Here is a 22,833-nt window from a genome sequence, read left to right as displayed (position 1 = left end):
GTTTAACAATTGGTAGGTAAAAAATTAAAATTTCATATTTTTCAAACTTATCTTGCTTATTGAAATATCTCCAAGCTGGGAATGATATTATTCCACTAAATACAGTTTTTTATGTTATTTGTGCATAACATTGGTCCGGAGCCGGTGGCACAAACAAGTACCTCAAAATAGATTTCTATTCACCCCCGGCCCCTTCTAAACGAATTTCGTACATATCTGTCTAAATTAATAATAACAATAATAATAAAACCTAGGATTTTCATTACCAACCATCCATCCGCTCCTCCATCCATCTGCATATACGAAAAATAGAATTATTTTCATGTTCACGATTAACACTTGTCTTAAGTACTTTGTGACGGTGGGGGGACGTAAGAATGGTTATTTTTGTTTTTCTTTCTTTTTTTTTTTGTTGCTCAAAGATTAAAAGAAAAAATGTTGCCGCTGTTTTTAATTTTCCCAACAACATTCGCTAATAGTTCATCTGGGCTAAAACATAAACACAATGAATGCCACAAGCAGTCCAAGCAAAAAACTCGACATATATATGCATATATACATACATACATTTGTTTGTACATATTTACCACAACATTTCATGTGTGTGTGTATGCATATAGGAGAACTGGCCACTCTACTCCTCCTACATGTTCTGGCATAGAAATTTATTTGCCTGTCGTCTTTTTTTTTCTGTTTTCTTCTAAATATTTATAAACTTCTAAATATACGAAATATACTTTGGTTGATTTATGCAGCAGTGGGACCAGCATCACCACCACCACCCATACATCTACATAATTCGGGGGAATTTATTTCATTTACTTACTTTTGACAATCAAATCGGCTGTGCTTGTTGCCTGGCCAGCCACATTACTGGCGGTGACGGCATAGCGGCCAGCATCCGAGTGATTAACATCCTTAAAGTCAATGGTGACATGGTTGCTGTTCTTTTCGACGGTTATGCGACCGTTCTGGGGCAAATCGTAGCCATTCTTTTCGACCTTGATGTCGGGCGAGGGGAAGCCATCGATGACGGCTTCCATGCTGACATCAGCACCTTGATCCACAATCTTACCGGCCAAGGGGGTGGTAAAGCGAGGGGCATAAGGTTTGCGGGTGCTGGAGGGGCTGGAGGGAACCGCAGGATCATGGACTGGAGCTGGAGCACCAGTGACGGTGGTTTCCAGCAACAGAACCTCTTTCTTGGGTGCCGCATCCACCGTCTCAGTTGGCTGAGGTTCGGCATTGGAAGATCTTTCCACAGATTGAGTTGTGGTGCTGGTGACAGTCTTCTTTTCAATTGTCACCGAAGCAGAGCCGGAATTATCTTGAGTAAGACTTTGGGCCACACTGTCGTCATCGGTCATGTCTTCGAGATCCAATTCGGAAGTGGACAAACCCAAGAAAGCGACGGTCTTTGCAACACCCACGGGATTCCTGGCGGTCACCTCCACCTTACCTGCTGTGGAGGTGCTCATTTTCTTGATGGTAAGTGAGAAATTGTCTCCACTGGAGGAGAGGGCAAAGTTTTCTTCGTCACCCTTAATGGCTGTACCATTCAAGGCCCATTCAACATTGGCCTGGGGTTTGGCCTTGACGACAACTTCTAACTTGACAGTTTCACCAAGTTCGGCCGTCTGATCTTGAATTTGTTTCACAAATTCCAGGAATTGTTCTTCCTCTTCCTCCACCTCCTCTTCTTCAACTTCTTCGACCACTTCTTCTTCTACTTCTTGGGCATCTTCTTCTTCGTCTTCGCCCACATCTTCGACCACAACTTCCTGAACAGCAGCCGTTTCTTTTTCAACGGTTACGGTCTTGGTCACCTCCTCTTCTTTTTTAGTCTCCGACTCAGCTACAGAGGCTGTTTCCGATTCTGCCGATGGAGCAATCTTAACCTCACAGCTGCTTGTCGCTTCGCCGGCCGAATTAATGGCTACCACCTTGTAGTTACCAGCATCATCCTGATATGCCTCCTCGATTACGAGGGAGCACTTGTCGCCCTGGAAGAGCAATTTCAAATCAGCCGATTCTTTGATGGGCCTCTCGTTGTGATACCAAATCACTTCGGGCTCGGGCTGGCCCACAATTATACAATCGAGACGCACTGGTTTACCCTCGACAATCGAGACATCTTTAAGTGACAACTGTACCGTTGGCTTGACGGGTTCCATATCCGAAGCCATTTCCGAATCGGACGTCTCGTTTGGCAGACGTCCTTTAACAATTACGTTACACGAACTATAAGCTTCACCTGCTAAATTCTTAGCTGTCAGTACATAGACTCCAGCGTCGTTTGGATAAGCTTGGGGTATTATGAGCGTTACGCGGCCGTATTCATACTGAAAATAGTTTGCCAAAAAAAATTATTAGAAACCAATGAGTAATGGTGAGTTTTCAGTCAGAATGAAAATTTTCACTCTACGTGCATGTGTGTGTGTGGGTGAGTGTTGAGTGAGCGGGAAATGAAAAATAGATGAATGGGTGAATGTGAATGAAAGTGTGTGTTCGATGTCCGTACGTGTCCGTGTCCGTCGCCACAATAAAGCTTAAGTGAGTGTGTGGGTGTGCGTGTGCTTTCTCAACAAGTTGAGTATATTCTCGATCTCGGTAATATTTTATGATGTGTGATCTTTGCTGTGGTGAATTTCTGTTTCCACACCATGCCTAGCCGACAATTTTTTTTTTTTTGTTTTTGGCGTATTTTTCCAATATTGTTTGATTTGGAATATATATGCAAGTATTTTATTTTGAAAAGCTCACTCATTTCTCTTATTCTCTTCCACCACTACTTCTGTTTTTGTCCTCAGATTTTGTTTTTGGTGTATTGGCTATTTTTTTATATTTCGTTTCTTTGCGAAGCAACTTGTTTGCTATGCATTCGAATTGCTGGCTAAAAAATGTATCCGGCCCCATGGAAATGAGTTGAAGACAATTTGAATTTTGTATATTGTTGTATAAGGCAAAGGAATCTGATCAACGTTTGGCGAACAATCATCGATCCATCTAGTATTTGGACGTGTATGTCTTGCTTGCATTTGGGAAAAAGAGTATCAAAACAAATAAAAACAATTTATGGATCATGTCATCGCTTCCATTAGCCACGATTCTATTAAATTGTTTCAATAGAACATACACAGTATGGGGAAAGTGTATTATGGCGGTCAAAAGAAAACTAAACAATGCAAAAGTGGCATTCAAACGAGGAGAAGATTTTTCTTAAAGACATCGATCGAACAAATTGAGCCAAGACTGGGAAGAGTAAGTATGAAGTGAAATTGTGAGGACTTTTTTGGGAAGAAATATCATATCTCTTCAACAACTAACAGATTGCAAAAGTGCTCAAATATACAACAAGGGTTAAGTTTTTTTGGTCCGAACTTTTTATCCCCTCCACCATGTGAACAATTAAATTTTTGTAAAATCAGAACCTGAACAAATACTTAATAATGGTAAGAAAATGATGTAAGGATCGTGCATACAAAATGTGCCGTTATAGGAGCGTATAGCTAATACTGTTTCTGCACAAAAACATTTTTTTTTGCGAAAAGAAATCTACAAAATTAGAATCCAAAACATTAAATAACAGTTGATTTCATTTTTAAAATTGTGGCAGAAATCGTCAAACTACCGATATTTATGAGGTACCTTTATATGTAAACTATAATAAAATTGAACCTAAACATACCTAATAAGAAACCGAAATATTAGGCTTTTGCTAAATTGATTAAAGTTGTGGCCAAAACTTTTAAAATACTGAAAATCTGAAGCTACCGATAGATCACAAACATATATATAGTTTCTGGGGTCTTCGAGGAATTTTTCGAGATATGGCAAATGAAGTGTCAAAGATGTTAAAAGAATACAGTAAGTTCGGCCGGGCCGAACTGTAAATACCCTCCACCATTTGAAACGAATTTGAAAATTTTCAAAAAATAAAATCCGTTAAAAATTCTGTTAAGATCTTTAAAATACCGAATATCGGCTATATAAGCTATAACCATATTCAAATTAGAAACTTAAAATAAACGGTGAATAAGGAAGGTACCGTTATATCGGAGCTATACGAAGACCTGGACCTGCATAGACAATTTTCTGTCACAGGCTGTAGCATCCATTACGAACTTCAAATACAACATCTCAAACAATTTCGGTAAATATTGTACCTAAAATCATCAAAATACCGAATATAGGGAGGTACTGATATATGGGTCTATACGAAGACCTGGACCTGCATAGACAATTTTCTGTCACACACTGTAGTTCGTATTACGAATTCTAAATACGTAATTTGAATATGCTAAAATCATCAAAATACCGAATATTGGGAGGTACCGTTATATGGGGGCTATACGAAGTCGTGGACCATCAGAGACAATTTTCTTTCATAGGCTGTAGTATCCATTAAGAACTTCAAATACCAAATCTGAAACAACTTCGGTGAATAATGTCGCTAAAATCATCAAAAAACAGAATATAGGGAGGTACCGTTATATGGAGGCCATATGAAAACGTGGACCTACATGGCCCATTTACGAAAAAAAATTTTAGCAAGCGTTAATTTTAGAAGCTTTATCGAAAATTGGACCAAATAAATGACTTGTGCAAAATGTCATTTATATCGGACAATAAATGCGACCTGTATTTTGTTTACAAAGGGTAAAAGGGTAAAAACTGTCTTCAAAATAATTTGTATACCCTCAGCCGGATAGGATAACTATATCATTTAATACGGCCAAAACATGCTTCATCGAAATAACGGTTTTAGACCTTGGTCTCTTTGTACCAAATCCCTTTCAGGACATTTGGAGTCGGTCTGGCTGGCTGGTGCGCACTATAAGGGAGTATCTGATTTGGTCCAAACTTGGTGCATCGCAATACCGTTATCAAACTTAGATCGAGTTCGGAGATGAGCAATATCGGTCCATTCCTTCTAGTACCTCCCCACAAAATGTCAATATTTTAAAAGAAAATAATTTACTGCACAGAAAGAGAAAGGATAATCCGATTTTGCTCCAACTTTGCAAATCCCAATATTTGATCAAAATGCAGGTCGCATTTATTATCCGGTTGAAATTTTGCAAACAATATTTGATTGGCCCAGGAACGAAGCCTATTTAAATCGGTGATAACCGGATCAGATTAAGATATAGCTCCCATATATCTTCAACCGATTTCGGGTTAATTGTTCACCAAATGGCCAATATAAGGCCAAATGACCCGAATTTTGGCACATCCAACCGAGGTCAGTCTAGAAGCAAGTATATCAAATTTGAAGAAAATCAATTCAGATATAGCTATAGCTCCTATATATATTTTTCATCCGATTGTGTGTTTAAATCTCTCACATTCGACAACAAGGATTTTTGGTACCACATATCTTATAGAGCTCGGAAACACATTTGGCAAATTTTAACGAGATCGGCTTAGATTTGAAAATAGCTTCCATATATACCTTTAATCCAATTTCAGGTTTATTGTGACATTATTTGGCTAATTTCAGTCCAAATGGAGTGAAATTCGGGAAGTTTGTTTCTATTTTGTGGAACTCGGCTCCGATACATTTTTTATACTCTGCACCATTCTATGGAGGGTATATTAACTTTGTCATTCCGTATGTAACTCCTCGAAATATTCATAATAGACCCTGCAAAATATATATATTTTGGATCAGCATAAAAATCTAAGACGATCTAGCGATGTCCGTCTGTCTGTCTGTTGTAATCACGTTATCTTTCAAACGAATACAAGGCTAAAATTTTGCATACATGCATAATTTTCCAGTATGCAGGTTAAGTTCGTAAATAGACCATGTCGGTCCACGTTTTCGTATAGCCCTCATATAACGATACCTCCCGATATTCGGTATTATTCACCGGAATTTTTTCAAATTTCCTATTAGAAGATCCTAATGGGTACTCCAACCTAAGACAGAAAATTGTCTGTGCTGGTCCACGTCTTCGGTACATCCCGATACTCCGTATTAGTATGTAACAAATTTCATATTTGAAGTTGGTAATGGACACTTCAGCCTATGACAAAAAATTTCGTATACAGGTGCACGTCTTTTAAAGGTTTTCATTTAAGTGGTAGTTTTTGGAATTTTTTTAACATTTTCAATTTCCTTCGAAGTGGTAAAGGTTATTAAAAGTAAAGCTTCTTTTTTACCTGTTTTTAATTTGATCCTTCTCGAAGTGATATCATGCACTCTATTTGGTATAAAAGATTAAAATGTATCCGTCTAATTTGGTGAAAATCGATTCAGAATTGGATACGCCTACTATATAATCGTTCCCTCTGAGACTAACTTTTAACTGATCTAAAGCCAAGTGTTGACTGGTGGTATGATCTACTTCAAATACATTCTTTTGTTATGAAAGCTCTACTAAATAGAGTCAGCTCCGCTGGACTTTTGACTTTTCCTTACGGGTTTATACCGTTTTATAGAATAAATATATTTACATTTACGTTTAGTATATTTAAATAAAATCATTTAAATAAAATACATTGTTATAATATGTGGAAACGGATGAAGCGCATCCGTCTGTAAAAACTACTTTTAATTAGAAACGGGATTTTCGTGATCATTCTTCTGTTCAAGAATTACAATTTTTTTTTCTGTTAAAGAGATAAAATTTAACAAATGGTAGATATCACAACGACTGTTTCTGTCGTTTTATTTATTTATTTATTTTGTGTGTGTGTGTTTTTTTCTCCTATATACACATATACATATAGAAAAAGATTTGCAGTAAACAAAAAAATGGACTGTTCCCGATAAAAACATTTAACGTGTTCAAACATTTTTTAATACTACGGATTAGGATAAATCACCACACAGACGATTTAATCAATACGTATTAATCAATATATCTAATGCATTCTTCATGTGTTATTGACCTAATTTTTGAAAATATATTTAAAAATGTCTATGAATTAGATAGATTTTCTATGGGAATAAACAAAACCGAGTACGGTAATATTCTTTAAGGATTGGCATAAGCCCCCCGAATGCCTATTAAACTTAGAAAAGGGAAAAACATAAATAACGGTAAAAATTAAAAAAGTGGTATTTAGTAATTCAAAAATACAAATGGAAACCAGTAAGGAAAGTCTTAAAGTCGGGCGGGGCCGTCGGTAGAGCTCCGCATAACAATTAAAAGTTTTTGTGGGAGAATTCAATCATACACGCTATGATTATAATTATAATTTAAAGTTCAAAGGACTAAATATGCCGAAGCATTTGTATCTTTTAAAAATCGGAAATCGGATAAAAACATATATATGAGAGCTAAATCCAAATCTGAACCGATCTCGATAAAATTTGGCAAAGATATTTCTGAGCTGTATTTGATATATTTCCTTGAATATCGTTGTTACGGAGTGCATATTACGGCTTTGGGTAACAAATACAACAAATCGGATGAACAATATATATGGGAGCTATAGCTATATCTGAACCGATCTTCACCAAATTTGGCATACTACCTTCTAGACTCAATTCGATCGTAAGTGCCAAATTCCATCCAATTTGGGCAAATATTAGACGTTTGGTGCACAATCAAAAGTAAATCGGACGAAGTTATATATGGGAGCTATATCCAAATCTGAACCGATCTCGATAAAATTTAGCCAATGTATTTCTGAGCTGTATTTGATATATTTCCCCAAATATTGTTGTTACAGGGTGCATATTACGGCTGCGGAGGACAAAAATAACAAATCGGATGAACAATATATATGGGAGCTATAGCTATATCTGAACCGATTTCGATCAAATTTTGCATACTTATTTTCAGTTCAAATTTGATTGTACATTCAAAATGCCATACTATTCGGACTAATATTACACGTTTGGTGCACAATAAAAGGCAAATGCAAAATTTCATCTGGATAGGACAATAAATGCGAACTGTACTTTGTTTACAAAAATACATGGACAGACGGGCGGACACACGGATGGACGGACACGCATAAATCGACTCAGAATGTGATTTTATGCAAATCATCAAAAGGAACTATGGGTCTATCTCGTTTCCTTTTGCCTGTTACAAACAAATGCACAAAGACATAATACCCTGACCACCTTGTGGTGTAGGGTATAAAAAAAGAAACTTAACTATCCTACTTAAGAGCAGATTTACCAGTAATTAGCGACCACTGTAAATTTGATGTTTTTATAATTTCAGTAGTTAACGGAATTTAATTAATATTGTCAAATAATTAAAAAACGGGTCAGTTAAATTAAATAAAACCAAAGCAAGAGTCATGAAAACAGTGAATATCTTTGGTACCGTTCTTTGGGCGCTATATTAAAATGTGGGCATACTTAGACAATTCTCTTCTAAGGGGTAAAGTATTCAGAAGGAACCCCTGGTGTGGATTTTAAGACAATTCCATTGAAAAACTTGACTCAAATCATAAAAATACCGAATATCGGGGGGTACCGTTATATGGGGGCCATACGATATCGTAGACCTGTATAGATAATTCTCTTCAGAACTCACAAGGAAACCCTTGTGTGAATTTTAAGACAATTCCATTGAAAAACTTGGCTCAAATCATAAAAATACCGAATATCGGGTGGGTACCGTTGCATGGGGGATGTATGATATCGTGGACTTATATAGACAATTCTCTGCAAAGAGCAAAGTACTCAAAAAGAACTTCTTGTGTAGAATTTCAGGCAACTCCAATGAAAAATGTGGCTAAAATCATCAAAATAACGAATATCGGGGGGTACCGTTATATGGAGGCTATACGATATCGTGGACCAATATAGCTAATCTTCGAACTTGACCTGCCTGCAGAAAAAAAGATGTGTGCAAAATTTTAACTTCCTATCCTAATTCGTTTTTGACTGTAGTGTGATTACAACAGACGGAGGGGCAGGGCGAAGTCGTCGTATAATTTTACGCTGATCAAGAATACATATATTCATTGTTGGGTCTAAAAATATTATTTCCGAGTTGTAAACGGAATGACGAACTTAATATACCCTCCCAACTATGTATGGTGGAGGGTATAAAAATTACCTCATAGAAAGAGAAAGGGCCATTCGATTTTGTGCAAACTTTGAACATCCCAATATTTTTGCTCTCTCAGTTGCTAAAATGGACAATATCGACCAACTCCATCAAGTACCACCCCACAATGGGAGAGTCTTATATCAGATATATATCGCAATATTCCATTCGGCAAATATTAAAAAATGAGCTCGGGGTAAAGCCATTGAAAATGCAAGAACTTACACCGCAACAGAAAGAAAATGAACTCAAACGAGCTAAAGAGTTGCTTCGCTTGGAAGAAAGTGGTGATCTGCTGAATTTGGTTTTCTCCGATGAGAAAACATTCGTTTCCAGCAGTTTGTAAGCAAGCAAAATGATCGTGTTTACTTGCCAAAGAGGCAAAATATTCTGGAAGGTGTATTATAGCCTTGGGCACGCAAACATTTTGGCCGCAGACCTTGAACATGCCATGTGCCACGCAAGAATGGTTACAAAATGAGGTTCCTCGCTTCATTTCCAGCGCACAATGGCCACCAAAATCTTCGGATACCAATCCTTTGGACTATTGTGTCTGGAGTATTTTGAAAAACAAGGTTGGCACAAAAAATACGAATGTGTCGATCACCTCAAGCAAGCGCTTCGCCGGGAATTGGCCAAAATTCCGCAGAACAACATTCGGGCAGCGTGTGAATGTTTCACTGGCCGTTTGAAGGCCATAATTCGTGCCAAAGGTGACCAATTTGAACAAATCTAAATTTGTTCAAAAATTTAATGCTATTTCCGATATTTTTTGCTTTCATTCAATAAAATTTAAACAAAATTTTAATAATTATGGCGTTTGAATTTGTTGCATTTTATTTTTATCTCACCCTGTATGTCATATTCTAAAAAAGTTTCATATATTTTATTGGACAAATTATGAAATTTTTAAATTCCTAACAACCTCATGTAATTTATGGACTATATCTGTCCCCCTTGTAAATGGCAAAAAAAAAACGTAGATCGGTCTTTTTCGCCTAAACGGTCATTCGTAGGCTGAAACCTCCTATATTTTATATATGTTTTTAGGTTTAACGATAATTGATTTATTTTGTATAGCACCAAAATTTCTAATCATAATAAAAAAATTTAATAAAAACAATGCCATAACAAACTACCCACACCCTCCAGAATTTGTATATTTTTTCTGCGGGCTTTAACCGAATAAATTCGTTCACATCCTGTCCAACATCGAACCAACAACGAATTCGTCATAAAATTTCAATAAAAACGATCAATGCAAAATCAAAACAATTCAAATTACTAGATTTTCTCTGACGATGATGTCAAAACAAATGCAATGCATGCGAAATACATGCAAACATATGTACACACACACTCACACGCAAATACATATGTATGTAGAACAATAAGTTCTAAAGATTCAAATTTGCTTCGTTTATTTTACGAATGTTTACATTCATTTAGCCAAGATTCTTAATTATGAGCAACAAGAAAACATTAGCCAAACATTTGAGAAAATTGGTTAAAACAAAAACACCAATGAAAACGAAAAAAAAAACTCTGCAAACTGTGGTGAAAATATGACCACAAAATAATTCATATATTCATACAAAGTTTTGTAGAATGAAAAGAAATATGAAAAATATACGATATTGAAAAACAACAGCGACAAATGAAAATACGCCAACCACCCACGAATCTTTTTTTGTTTGATATACTCGGACAGCCGCCAGGCTCGTTAAGATACACTCACATACTCACGCACACACGTCCAAACTTCTACATGGGTATCCCACATACACAATTACCAATAATTGAACTAGATTGTTGTTGGCTGGTGCTATCCCACGGACATACTTAAGTGGGAGGACGGGGGGTCGTGGAAAGCTGTTTGTCTATCTGTCTGTCTGCCATCTAGCTAGTGGTCTGAATATTATGATTTCACCAAGAAAGAAAATGAAGTCCAAATTGAATTGAGGCACACGAACAAATTTTATGGCCAATTCATTTTGGGTATTAGTTGATCTCGGTGGCCACCGGTCATCAGTTGGTGTTACTAGAAAGGGATGAAGGGTAGACAACCGACGACCACTTGCCATAGCAATGGTTTAACATTTCTCTGAGTTTTGTTAAAAGAATATAATTTGGCGCACATTGTTATTACATTCGAATATTTTGTTTGACTTTCTTGTTTAGTATCTCTCTTTCGATTTGTTTTCTTTCTTTCTGCAGTCAAACACAATTCGAATTAAAAATAAACTACAATTAATAAAAATAAGTGGAATTAACTTGACACAAATTTTCAATGACATCTTGCTGTTGTTGTTGGTTAGTCAACCACTACCAATGCAAATTTGGTCTTTACGAATTATAATAGAGTGAAAATTGCTGCGGGTTTCAGAAGAGCAAAGATAGGATATTCACCGTAGTCCGTTCCAACAAAGGAACGGTTATAACAAGTGTTCAAGATTGAATCGCTTCCACAATAAATTCGACCAATGTTTCTATACGAGGGCAGAAACTTCTTAGCCTATCAATGAAAGAGAATAGTTAGTTTTCAAAAATATTTTTATTTTTCAATATAATCTCCTGAAACTTCAATACACTTAGTCCAACGCTTTTCTAACAATTCTATCCCTTGATTAAAATACTTTTCCTCAAGCTCTTCAAAATAGTGGTTTACAACTGTAATTGCATTTTCATTTGAGGTAAAAGGCTTGCCAGCAAGGAATTTTTTTAGATTTGGGAACAATTAAAAGTCTCTGGGGGTGGTAAAGCCACTCGCACTTTAATTCGTTGATTTTAGCTATTGTTAAAACTGAGTTGTCTTGATGAAAAATTGTTTTTTGTGTTGTAAGTCAGGACTTTCTTCTCGAATTTGAAAATTTAATTGATCCAAAAGTTTGTAATAGTACTCTGAATTTATTGTTTTAGCCTTTTCAAGATAGTCAATCAATACAATACCTCTGAAGTCCCAAAAAATCCGTTGGAATAACCTTAACAGCCGATTTAAATGTTTTTGTCTTCTGTGGGGCACTTCCTCCAGCTTCAGTCCATTGTTTGGATTGTTCTTTTGTCTCTGGAGTATTGTGGTGAATCCATGTCTCATCAACAGTTATGAAACGACGCTTAAATCCATGCGGATGTGTCTTTTTTAAACACATGTTTCTATATGAAGGAGTTACCAGATCGCAACAAAATTTAACATGTGTTCATAACAGAGATGGAAGTTTCCGAACTGCCCTCGTATAATTGAGCGGATTCCTATCCTTGGGTTAAAGCTGTTAATTCTGAATTTAATTTAGTTTTAAATATTAAAAAAAATTAATTAAGAAAACAATTTGACAAGTTTTGTTGAACTACCTTAGTAGAGGTAAAAAATTAGGAGTTTTCAAATGCAAAATCTCCGTGTGAAAAGTGAAATGAAAGTAAACAACATTGTTTCTATAGACAAGACTTCTGCCAAGTTCACATGGTGATTCGCTCTCTACTCGATTTTTAACACTTAATTACAATGTGTGAGACAATATTCCATTGTTTTAATAATTACGAAGAAAATAGAGCAGATTATAAAAGTGGAGCTAAACACAAGTCAAAAAGAATCAGTCGGTTTTGCCGACAGATGTATACCCTCCGCCAATGTTCGATTATTCAAATATATTTTTTACTTTTATTATGATTATTCAAATTGTTGACCCTCTATGGCGTAGGTTTCGAAGGGATGGGCCAATATTGTCCATTTCGATTCAACCCAAATTGATATGATATAAATATTGCCACGTGCCAGGTTCGGACTATATTGGTTACTTCCTTCACTTAATATGAGATATGTGATTTTAAGAAAATGTTAAAGTGCACGGGTTGCAAGGAATCTTAAACCGAAAATGTCCAAAAGTGTGGTTACTTTCCGTCCGTCTATCAGTTGTAGTCACACTATCCTTCGAACGAATTGAGATAGAAGGCTAACATTTTGCACACATTTGTACTCTGCCAATAGGCTAAGTTCGTAATCGGGAAATTTCGGTCTACATTTTTGATTAGCCTCAATATAACGGTATTTTGAGGATTTCAGCAACATTGTTTCTGAGTGAGTACTACATCCTATGACAAAAGATTATATATGCAGGACGAAGTCTTCGTATAGCCCCCTTAAAAAAATACTTTTCGATATTCGGTATTCTGATGATTTTAGCGACATTATTCACAGGAATTGTTTCCATTTTCGTATTTAAAGTTAGCAATCCGTACTACAGCGTTTACCGAAAAAATGTGTATGCGTCCACGTTTCGAATAACCCCCATATAACGATACCGCCCGATGTTCGGTGTTTTAATGATTTTAGTGGCAATATTCACCGGAATCGTTTTAAATTTCGTATTTGAAGTTCGCAAAAGGTAGTGCAAGCTATGACAGAAAATTGTCTATGCAGGTCCACGTCTTCGTATAGCCCTCATATAACCGTACCGCTCGATATTACGTAGTTTGATGATATTAGCGACATTATTCACCGAAATTGTTTTAAATTTCGTATTTGAAATTCGTAATGGATACTACAGCCTATGACAGAAAATTGTCTGTGCAGGTCCACGTCTTCGTATAGCTCCCATATAAAGGTACCTCCCGATATTCGGAGTTTTGATGATTTTAGTGACACTATTCACCGGAATTGTTCTAAATTTGGTATTTGATGTTCGTAATGGCCTATGACAGAAAAATGTCTGTGCAGGTCCACGTTTTCGTACTTGCTTTTTTTTGGCTTTATGCCTTAACTGATAAAAGTTTGCCATATCATTATCTTTTAAAATCTTATATTTAGAAAATTGTTTTAAAATATTCAATTGACAGACAATTTTGGAGATATGTAATTCATTCCGTCCCAGTCTTTATTTCCTGGAATGGTGGACACAACCTGAATATAATTTAAAACCTTGGGATAAAATTAGTAAACCAAGTATTCAGATTTATTCAAAGACAAAGGTGAACAGTTGGTACACTCTAACTTGTTAATAGAACAAATTTAATAGCGTTGTCTACTGTGTAACACTTGTCTTACTAATTAGTACAGTTCGGCCAAACATACAAAATAACACAATTCGCTTCCACGAACAATATGTATTTAATCTGTACATTTTTATGCAATTCTCTATAGACAATTTCTTTTTCCATTTTTTTTTATTATTTATATCTTATTCTTTTCTCTCTATTTCGATCCCCTTGCGTTTAATGGGTAGGGGGAGAGGGGATTTTAATGTTTGTTCTCACCCTAGAAATGTCGTGTGTTATTATTGAACTTGTTTTTTGTTCTTCTTCATCTTCGTTTTGGCCACTTTGTATATAAATGATTTTTTATGATTTTTATATATATTTTTTGTTGGAATTGACGTCAAATTTGTTTCATTGTGGGTTTTAGCAAATTTTCACATTCAGTTAGATCATCATTAGCAATATTTTGTCAATGTTGTTGTGGTTTTTGTTTTGGAGAAGTCGCAAGGGGGGATCTCTGCTATATTATTCTCTTTTAGAGGAATGTGCCACCAAAATAGCCCTGGATCTTTTCGAATTTGTTGAACTTAGAAAAAATTTTGGTGCGCAGTTGATCCAGTTATATATTGTAAACAAAATTTTACAATATATTCGTGCATTATTTTTTGGCTACAATACAAATATTTTCCATAGACATTGTTTATTATGATTTGTTAAGATTCCTTTTTGTCACATTTAATATTCATTTAATTAATTAATGCTTTGAGCAATTTTTTTCAGACTGGAAATAGAATTTATTCTCGTATCTATTTCATGCAGAAAAATTAAAAAATATATATTGTGAATCTTTGTTTGGGTAGTATAAATATTATGTTAGTCCATTTATAGCAACTTTAAGGACTAAGATATGAGGACGAAAATGGAACTGGGAGCGTATAATTAACATATTTATCATTACGTATACGCAACATATATACTTTCGCTTTTATTTATTTATTTGTATGTTCGTTTTATTTAAAATATATATATATTAATAAGATATTTTCATTTTTAAATAAGTAAATATAAGTAAATATCGAGTTTTGCCTTGTTAAGGCGAAGATCATATGTTTTTATGATTTATGTGTTTGTTTTCTCTTTCGAGACGAGCTTAATTATCAGGAATTTGCAGTGAAAAGTGTATAATTCGCATATGCTAATTTACAATAAGCTCGAAATATATACTACTTTCCAGAGAACGGCCCTTGTAAGCCATCATCCACACCAAATATGCCTGATGAGCCGCTTAACCAACGGCGAAACGCGTCGCATACTGGTGAGTGTGTGATAGTGTCTATCTGGCTTTCCTTTTCACTGCAAATTCCTGATCATTAAGCTCGTCTCGAAAGAGAAAACAAACACATAAGTAAATTTCTCCATAAAGTAAATCTTAATTAAAACATGTGTTCAAATTAAATTTCATTTCAGTTACTAATCTCAAAATAAAAAAGAGATTTAATCTGTTTGTTAGTATCTGCAATTCAAACCGATTTGGTTGGTGCATTTTCAGATGGTCATAAATAACATTTACTAAATAACTTGGAATTTCATCTTACATTCGGGGTAAAATTATCCAAAATTCTTTTAATTTAATGGATATAAGCCAATAAAACAAATTTAATGAATTTAAGAAAAAAATGCATTTCACCTTTTAACTGGGAATATTTTAATTATACCAGAAGTGTATTTTGTTGACCAATGTTGAGATTATTCAATATGGGTTCATTGGGCTTTTATGGCCCATAAAAAAAGCCCAATAAACCCATATTTTAATTATATTTACACTCTATGTCGTGCTGATAGGTATTCGAAACAATTTTACAGAAGTTGTTGTCCATTTTACCCGCTAAATATAATTTACTCTCGTGCAAAATTTCTTGAGAATCGGATGATAATAGCGACTTGTTACATAGTTACATAGTTTGTAAAATGAAAAAAAATTACCAAACATAAATTTCAATATTAAAAGTCAAATATGAAAAAATAGCATGCGATAAAAAATATGACAAGAAATATACGAAAAATATATTCACTTTTTTATTGGCATATTTTCGCTCGATTTTCTTAGATTTTTTCCTTTTCTGGTAAGAGGCCATTTCAAATTTGTGAGAATTGTAAAAATCCGTCCAGCCGTTCATGAGTTATAAGCGATCTAACTAACATCTCCTTCAATGGTATATGAGATTTTGTATATTCTGCTGTATATGGGAAATCTTTGATATGAGCATCAATGTAATGGTCAGAATTGACATTTTAGTTCATTTGTGATTTCGCCAGGATTAAAAATATTCGCGATTTAGTGGAAACTTTCGTATTTTTTACATAGAAGTTATGTGCTATTTTACCCACTTAATATTACCCGATGACCAAACAAAATGGTAGGCTTCTGACCAGCGCTAAACTCTTGCCCATGCTAAATTGGGGCGATTGGTCTATATTTGCGACCTGTAGAGCAACTGCAAAATCAGGAAATTTTTCTGTTTTTGGTCCATTTCAACCCCTTAATATTATGCGATCACCTCCAAAAACAATAGGCTTCCCGACCCTATCCCTATGTCGGGGACCAATATTTCGAGGTGTTACATTATTCTGGGCCCAATTAGACTTAAAATATTCCCAACACATAGTTTTGTAGGGTATAGATAGAAGACCCAAAATTTTCCGGTTCTAATTAAGGATTAAGTTAAGATACTGATATTTGAAAGGATTTGTGAAATAGAATCGATTTAAGGATTGGATCAATTAAACATATGTTCAGCAAACTTTTTGGCAGATTTTGAAACACCAATGCAACATCTGTTGCATTTGTCTCAAATACAAAAAATTTTAACCCGGACATATTTTAGGTCCATAGAATTTTTGCTATTGAGAATGGGTTATAAGGGTCCTTCAAACAAAATTTAACCAAGTCCTGGTGTAGTTCGGATATAATCCCCATACAACTGTACGCCACGATGTTAGGTATTTTGATGAATTGTGTCTCACTTTTCAACGAAATTGCACAAGTGTCAGTTTTGGTGAAAAGGCGTACGAAAAGTACTAAAATGCAATTTGAATTGAGAGTCAACGATGAAGTGCAGGATAGATGTACAAAAGTGTTTTGTTGAAAATTCGATCTTAAATGTAACGAAAAGTTCTAAAAAGGTACTAAACTTCGTAAATGGTGCCATTTGGTATTAATTTTACGTATAGAGCTCAATACTTAAAATTTGGCTGGAAAGTAAGTTTGATATATGAAGGTGGTTTTGGAAATGTGTACTAGGTGTGGAAAAAGAACTAAATAGTATTTGGCACAGTTTGGTATTGAGTGAACAAATGCTGATTTGAAGTTTTTGGTATTAGGTTCGTTGTTCTTATGTTGGCTGGACATATTGAAATTGGTTTTGGAAATGTGTACTATAATTGTGTACGAAAAGTACTAAAGAGTACTGTATTTTGTATTGGATAAAGGGATAGAAATAAAATTCCGAAATTTGTTATTTAGATTGGTATCTGTGTTTGAGATTTGACGGTGATTTCGAAATACGTCCTATATTTTTACGAAAAATCTTTAATATTAATATTACTATATTTGGTATTATGTAAAGGGATAGAAATTGTATATTGCGATAATTGTTGGTCTCTAGGATTGAGATTCGGGAATGTGTTTTATAATTGTAAAAGAACTACTAAATAGTACTAATATTTTATTGGATTAATGGATAAAGTTTGCATCCTGAATTTTGATATGGATATCACTGCTGGTGTCTTAGTTTGAGAAATGGAGCTGGATTTTAGTATCCGTACTATAATTGCACTAAAATAATAATAGAAGGCATGTGGAGTAAAAATATCCAGGTTTTTCCTAATACCTACATTTTATGTACTTTACTGTAAAAATTTTTGCACAATATGTTAAAATAAAATAGGTTTAAAGAGGTAATAACATAAAAGAAGAATTTTTGGAATGAGGTGCCAAAATTCAGAACTAAAATAAATATAGAAAATTTTAATTTGTTGCAAAATGGTCAGGCTTATCCCTTTATTGTTGTTTTTATAAAAACAACGTTTGTTTATTAGTGTAGAACGATGGTAATGTTTACCAGGGGGTAAGGCAGGGAATACCTAGGTTTCGGAAAGAGCCACCAATCCTCATCAGTTCCCTTGTTTTTTGTCTGGGATATTCTCCCCAGAAGTTATTTTAAAAAATAACTTCTATGACAAAATACATTTTTTACCAAGTGACGAGATCGTAAGCTCAATAGAAGAGGAACCAAAGAATTAAATAAAACTAAAATTCTTTTGGAAAGTCTTCTAAATCTTACATCTTGTCATAGAAGTTATTTTTTAAAATAACATTACCATCGATTTATGAAATCGTTCTCCACTAATAAACAAACGTTGTTTTTATAAAAACAACAATAAAGGGATAAGCCTGACCATTTTGCAACAACAAAATACTACGGTATCCCGAACAAACAAGCCACACTGTTAAATTTTTTTTTTTTAATTTAATATAATCTTTTTTAATCTTGGGAATAGGGATCGTACATTTGTAAAATTTTGCTTATCCATGCTGAATAGTCTCAGATTTTATTTTATTATTTTAGTGAAATGTTATCAAAGACATAAAATATGCATTATCAACGGTAAAGGCAGTTTATCTAATATATTTCAGAATCTTTGATCTGATTTATTTCAAAAATATATATTATTTGTTACCATATTTATAAAATTTTTCATAATTTCATTTTTCATTTTTCATTGTTTTATTTTTAATAACGATTTATAAAAACATTTTTGTTTTGTTTTTAACAAATACTCAGTGGAAAAGAAAGACATTTGCAAAATATTTGCGTAAATATGTAAAATATGCACAACAAAGAGTTCATTGAATTGGTCCGAGGTCTAATTTATTATACACCAGGTTTTGCGATACGTTCTCTCTCAAGCATCTCACCTGATAATAGATGATGGCGCTACATTAATCGTTTTCCGTGTTTTTTTCCTTAGGTAAACAATTATTTGAATAAGAAACCGAAAATAGAAGACATGACACGCGACGAACATGTTCGTCCATCTATCCGTTCGTCCGGGCGTATGAGTGTGATTTGAAATTCTTTCAGCATTTATCATTAAAAACAGAGAATTCATACAGGTCGTTAAGAATTTTAATTAGTCACCGCCGAAGACATTTTGTCGCCAGGTATGATACATACATACATGTGTCATAGTGGTATTTCATATAAATAAATTGTTTTCACTTTGTTTTTGGGAAAATTATTAAAAAAGTGAAAATTGGAGAGTTGCTTGGAGAGGAATATGCTAAGAGAGCCCTGATAAATCTGGATCTGTAAAAATGTATTTGTTTCGGAAGAAAACGTAATCGAAAACGTAATTGGTGGATAATAACCGTAAAATCGGAGGAATATTTATATCGAAGGAATTTAAACATCTAAACAGATCTCGATAAAATTTGGCAGATATATTTCTGATGTCCGGTATCAAATTTCATTGTTGTGGAATGCATATCACACATGTGAGGGACTTTAATACCAAATCGAATGAAATACACCATAGAAGTTATAGCTTTATCTAAACCGATTTTCACCAATATTTGAAGTAATTGCTTCTGGGCTGAATTCCGTTGAATGTGGCAAAATTCAGTCAATTTGGCCTGACATTAGTCATTTGGTACACAATAAACTTGAAATCGAATAAAGATATATATGGGAGCTATATCCAAATCTGAAAAGTTATTCGATCTTGCCAACATTTTAGGCACTTAAGTCCCTCACACTTGTATAAAAAATCGGTTGAAATATATATATATATATATATATATATATATATATATATATATATATATATATATATATATATATATATACTAATTTCCAGGATGAATTCAGTCGGAATTGCCAGATTTAGTTTATTTGGCCTGATATTAGAAATTTGGTAAACAATAAATCTGAAATCGAAAATGATATATATTGGAGCTATATCCAAATCTGATCCCATCTCGATAAAATTTGACAAGGGTATTTCAGAGCTCTATCTGATACCAAATATCATTCTTGTGGAGAACATAGTACGAATGTGAAGGACTTAAACATCAAATTGGATAAAACATATATATCTGAGCTATAGCTAAATCTGAGCCGATTTTCACTGAATTTCATGTACTTGCTTTTAGACTGAATTTGGTCGGATGTGCCAAAATTAACTCCATTTGGGCTGATATTAATCATATCTTGCATCATTAACTCGAAATCAGTTGAAGATATATAGCTTAATCTAAATTTGAACCGATTCTCACGAATTCCAAAAGGGTTCGTCGTTGGGCCAAACAAATGTTGTTTCGAAAATTTCATCTAATCGGATAATTAACTCGACCTGCATTTTGTTCACAAAAATACATGGACAGACGGGCGGACGGACACATGGACTGACATGCATAAATCGACTCAGAGAGTGATTCTAGGAAAATTCTCAAAAGTAACTATGGGTCTATCACGCTTCTCTCCCCCATGTTACAAATACATGTACAAATGCATAATACCCTTACCACTATGTGGTGTAGGGTATAAAAATCAATAAGATACAAATCATTAGATCATTAAAAATAAACCATAATTTAACTTTGAATGCTATTAAATTATTAAGAACGCCTTCGCATAAATTTATTATTGTACTCTACCAGGCAACATCAATAACTAAAAAAATCCACCTAAAATACATATTAAACACCTTGCAGTTATTGTTTAAATGTTCAGTTCAAATTAAAATATATTATTACTCTGTTATAACTTTGTGTGAGACATCGATATTTGTTAATAAACGACATTTATATTTATTTCAATCAAAAATCTTAAATAAAAAGATCTTATATCAACGTGGTTAATTTCATTATGTATTATGCACACGCACACACACTTTATCTCTCTTTCTCTCTTTGTGTCTCTCTTTTTAATATTTGTCCAGAGTAATGGTAATGGTACCCAAATATCGTCAATTTGTTTTGACATTTTTGTCATCGTTTTAGACTCCAATCGGCAGCTAATTACCATTCATTTCTATTGCGGGGAAATAAAGGATACAGGTTATTAATAGGTTTGTCACATCATTCAGCTGGCGACATGTAATGCAATTTACAAGCTTTAGCAGGAGGACAATTAGGACACAATATTTGAAATTTTAGGAATTTAAATACGAGAAATTGTCATTAAAAATAGGCAATATTTTATAGCCAGGCGGTAGAAAGGCATTTTAATTCTGTAAAGCTGGAAGAGGAAGATTGTCATTTTGATAATAAGCATAGGATGGTAATAGGTACCGAAATGCAAAAACAACAACAAAAAAATAACAGTTGTTGTAGATACATGTATCGAAATATATTTAAGAAATTAGGAAACACATGATATGTCTAGTTTATCAAAGGCCTAAGTTCAAATAAAAGTATTTAAGTATATATTGAAATAAGTAAATTCATCAACATTGATATAAGGACGTGCATTTTTTAAAAGTATTTCCAAAAGTTGAGCTAATTATTTCTTAAGGAAGTGAAATCAAAAAATTAAATATCTTTATTACAGGATTGTGTCTAAAAATAGAAAAAAATCAACATAAGGTGGTAGTATATCAAATAGTATACCCTCCACCATTATATGATCTATCATCATAAAATTCTAATAGATATAGCTATGACAGACTGCCTATCCATATAGTTGTGATGTTTAGACAGCGGCTAAGTGAATTATTTAGAGCTCTGAAATTGGAAAAAAATTGTGTACGATCGCGGTATTTTTGATATTTCCAATTATATGATCATTACTTTGTTTAATAGCACCTAGTAGAACTTGAGTCGAAATTGGATGGTTTCAGGGGTTTAATTTGCATATGCCTAATGGCAATAACTTCGAAATACTTTCCATATTAAGAAATCATCCACACCAAAAGGGCCCGATGAGCTGCTTAACTAACGATGGAACACGTCGTCTAGTTGTGAGTGTCTGATAGTATCTATCTCGCTTTCCTTTTTACTTCAAATTTCAGATCATTAAGCTCGTATCAAAGGAGAAATAAACAAAAAAAAAATTTACGGTCAGGAATTGCAACCAAAACGCTTCGAATTATATTAAAAAAAAAAAAAAAACAAGTACAAAAGCAGTAAGTTCGGCCGGGTCGAACTTTGAATACCCTCCACCATTTGGAACGAATTAGAAAATTTTCAAAAAAATAAAATCTAATAAAAATTCTTTTAAAATCTTTAAAATATTTAATATAGGAAGGTGCCGATATGGGGGGATATACGATATTGTGGACCTATAAAGACAAATCTATATCTGCGTGTAAAGTACTCACAAGGAACTCCTTGTGTGGATTTTCAAAATACCGAATATCGCGGGGTATCGTTATATGGGAGCTATACGTTATCGTTAACCTATACAGAGAATTCTCTGTCGGGGGGTAAAGTGCTCACAAAGAACCCCTTGTGTACAAAGAACCCCTTGTGACCATTCCGTTGAAAAATATGGCTAAAAACATCAAAATACCGAATACCGTACCGTTATATGGGGGCTATACGATATTGTGAACCTATATAGATAATTCTCTGCCGAGGCATAAAGTACCTACAAGGAACTTCTTGTGTGGTTTTTCAGACAATTCCATTGAAAAATATGGCTAAAATAATCAAAATACCGTTATATGGGGGCTATACGATATCGTAGACCGATATAGCCCATCTTCGAACTTGACCTGCCTGCAGACAAAATAGAGATCTGTGCAAAATTTTAGCTTCCTATCTTAATTCGTTCAG

The 22,833-nt window shown here is 34.2% G+C and overlaps 1 protein-coding gene across 4 annotated transcripts in view; it reads right to left on the bottom strand.

Moving 5' to 3' along the window:
* Positions 1-22,833, bottom strand: part of LOC101894461 (uncharacterized) — a 237,184-nt gene that overhangs the window by 88,686 nt on the left and 125,665 nt on the right. For all 4 annotated transcript variants that reach the window (XM_059124486.1, XM_059124483.1, XM_059124484.1 and 1 more), the window contains one exon: positions 827-2,342. In XM_059124486.1, the coding sequence (XP_058980469.1) occupies positions 827-2,342 (1,516 nt within the window). The remainder of the gene's footprint in view (positions 1-826; positions 2,343-22,833) is intronic.

Source organism: Musca domestica, unplaced genomic scaffold, assembly GCF_030504385.1.
Source record: "Musca domestica strain aabys unplaced genomic scaffold, Musca_domestica.polishedcontigs.V.1.1 29, whole genome shotgun sequence".
Lineage (NCBI taxonomy): Eukaryota > Metazoa > Arthropoda > Insecta > Diptera > Muscidae > Musca > Musca domestica.
Note: the sequence above shows the minus strand (reverse complement) of the source record. Positions and strands in the feature narration are given on the sequence as shown.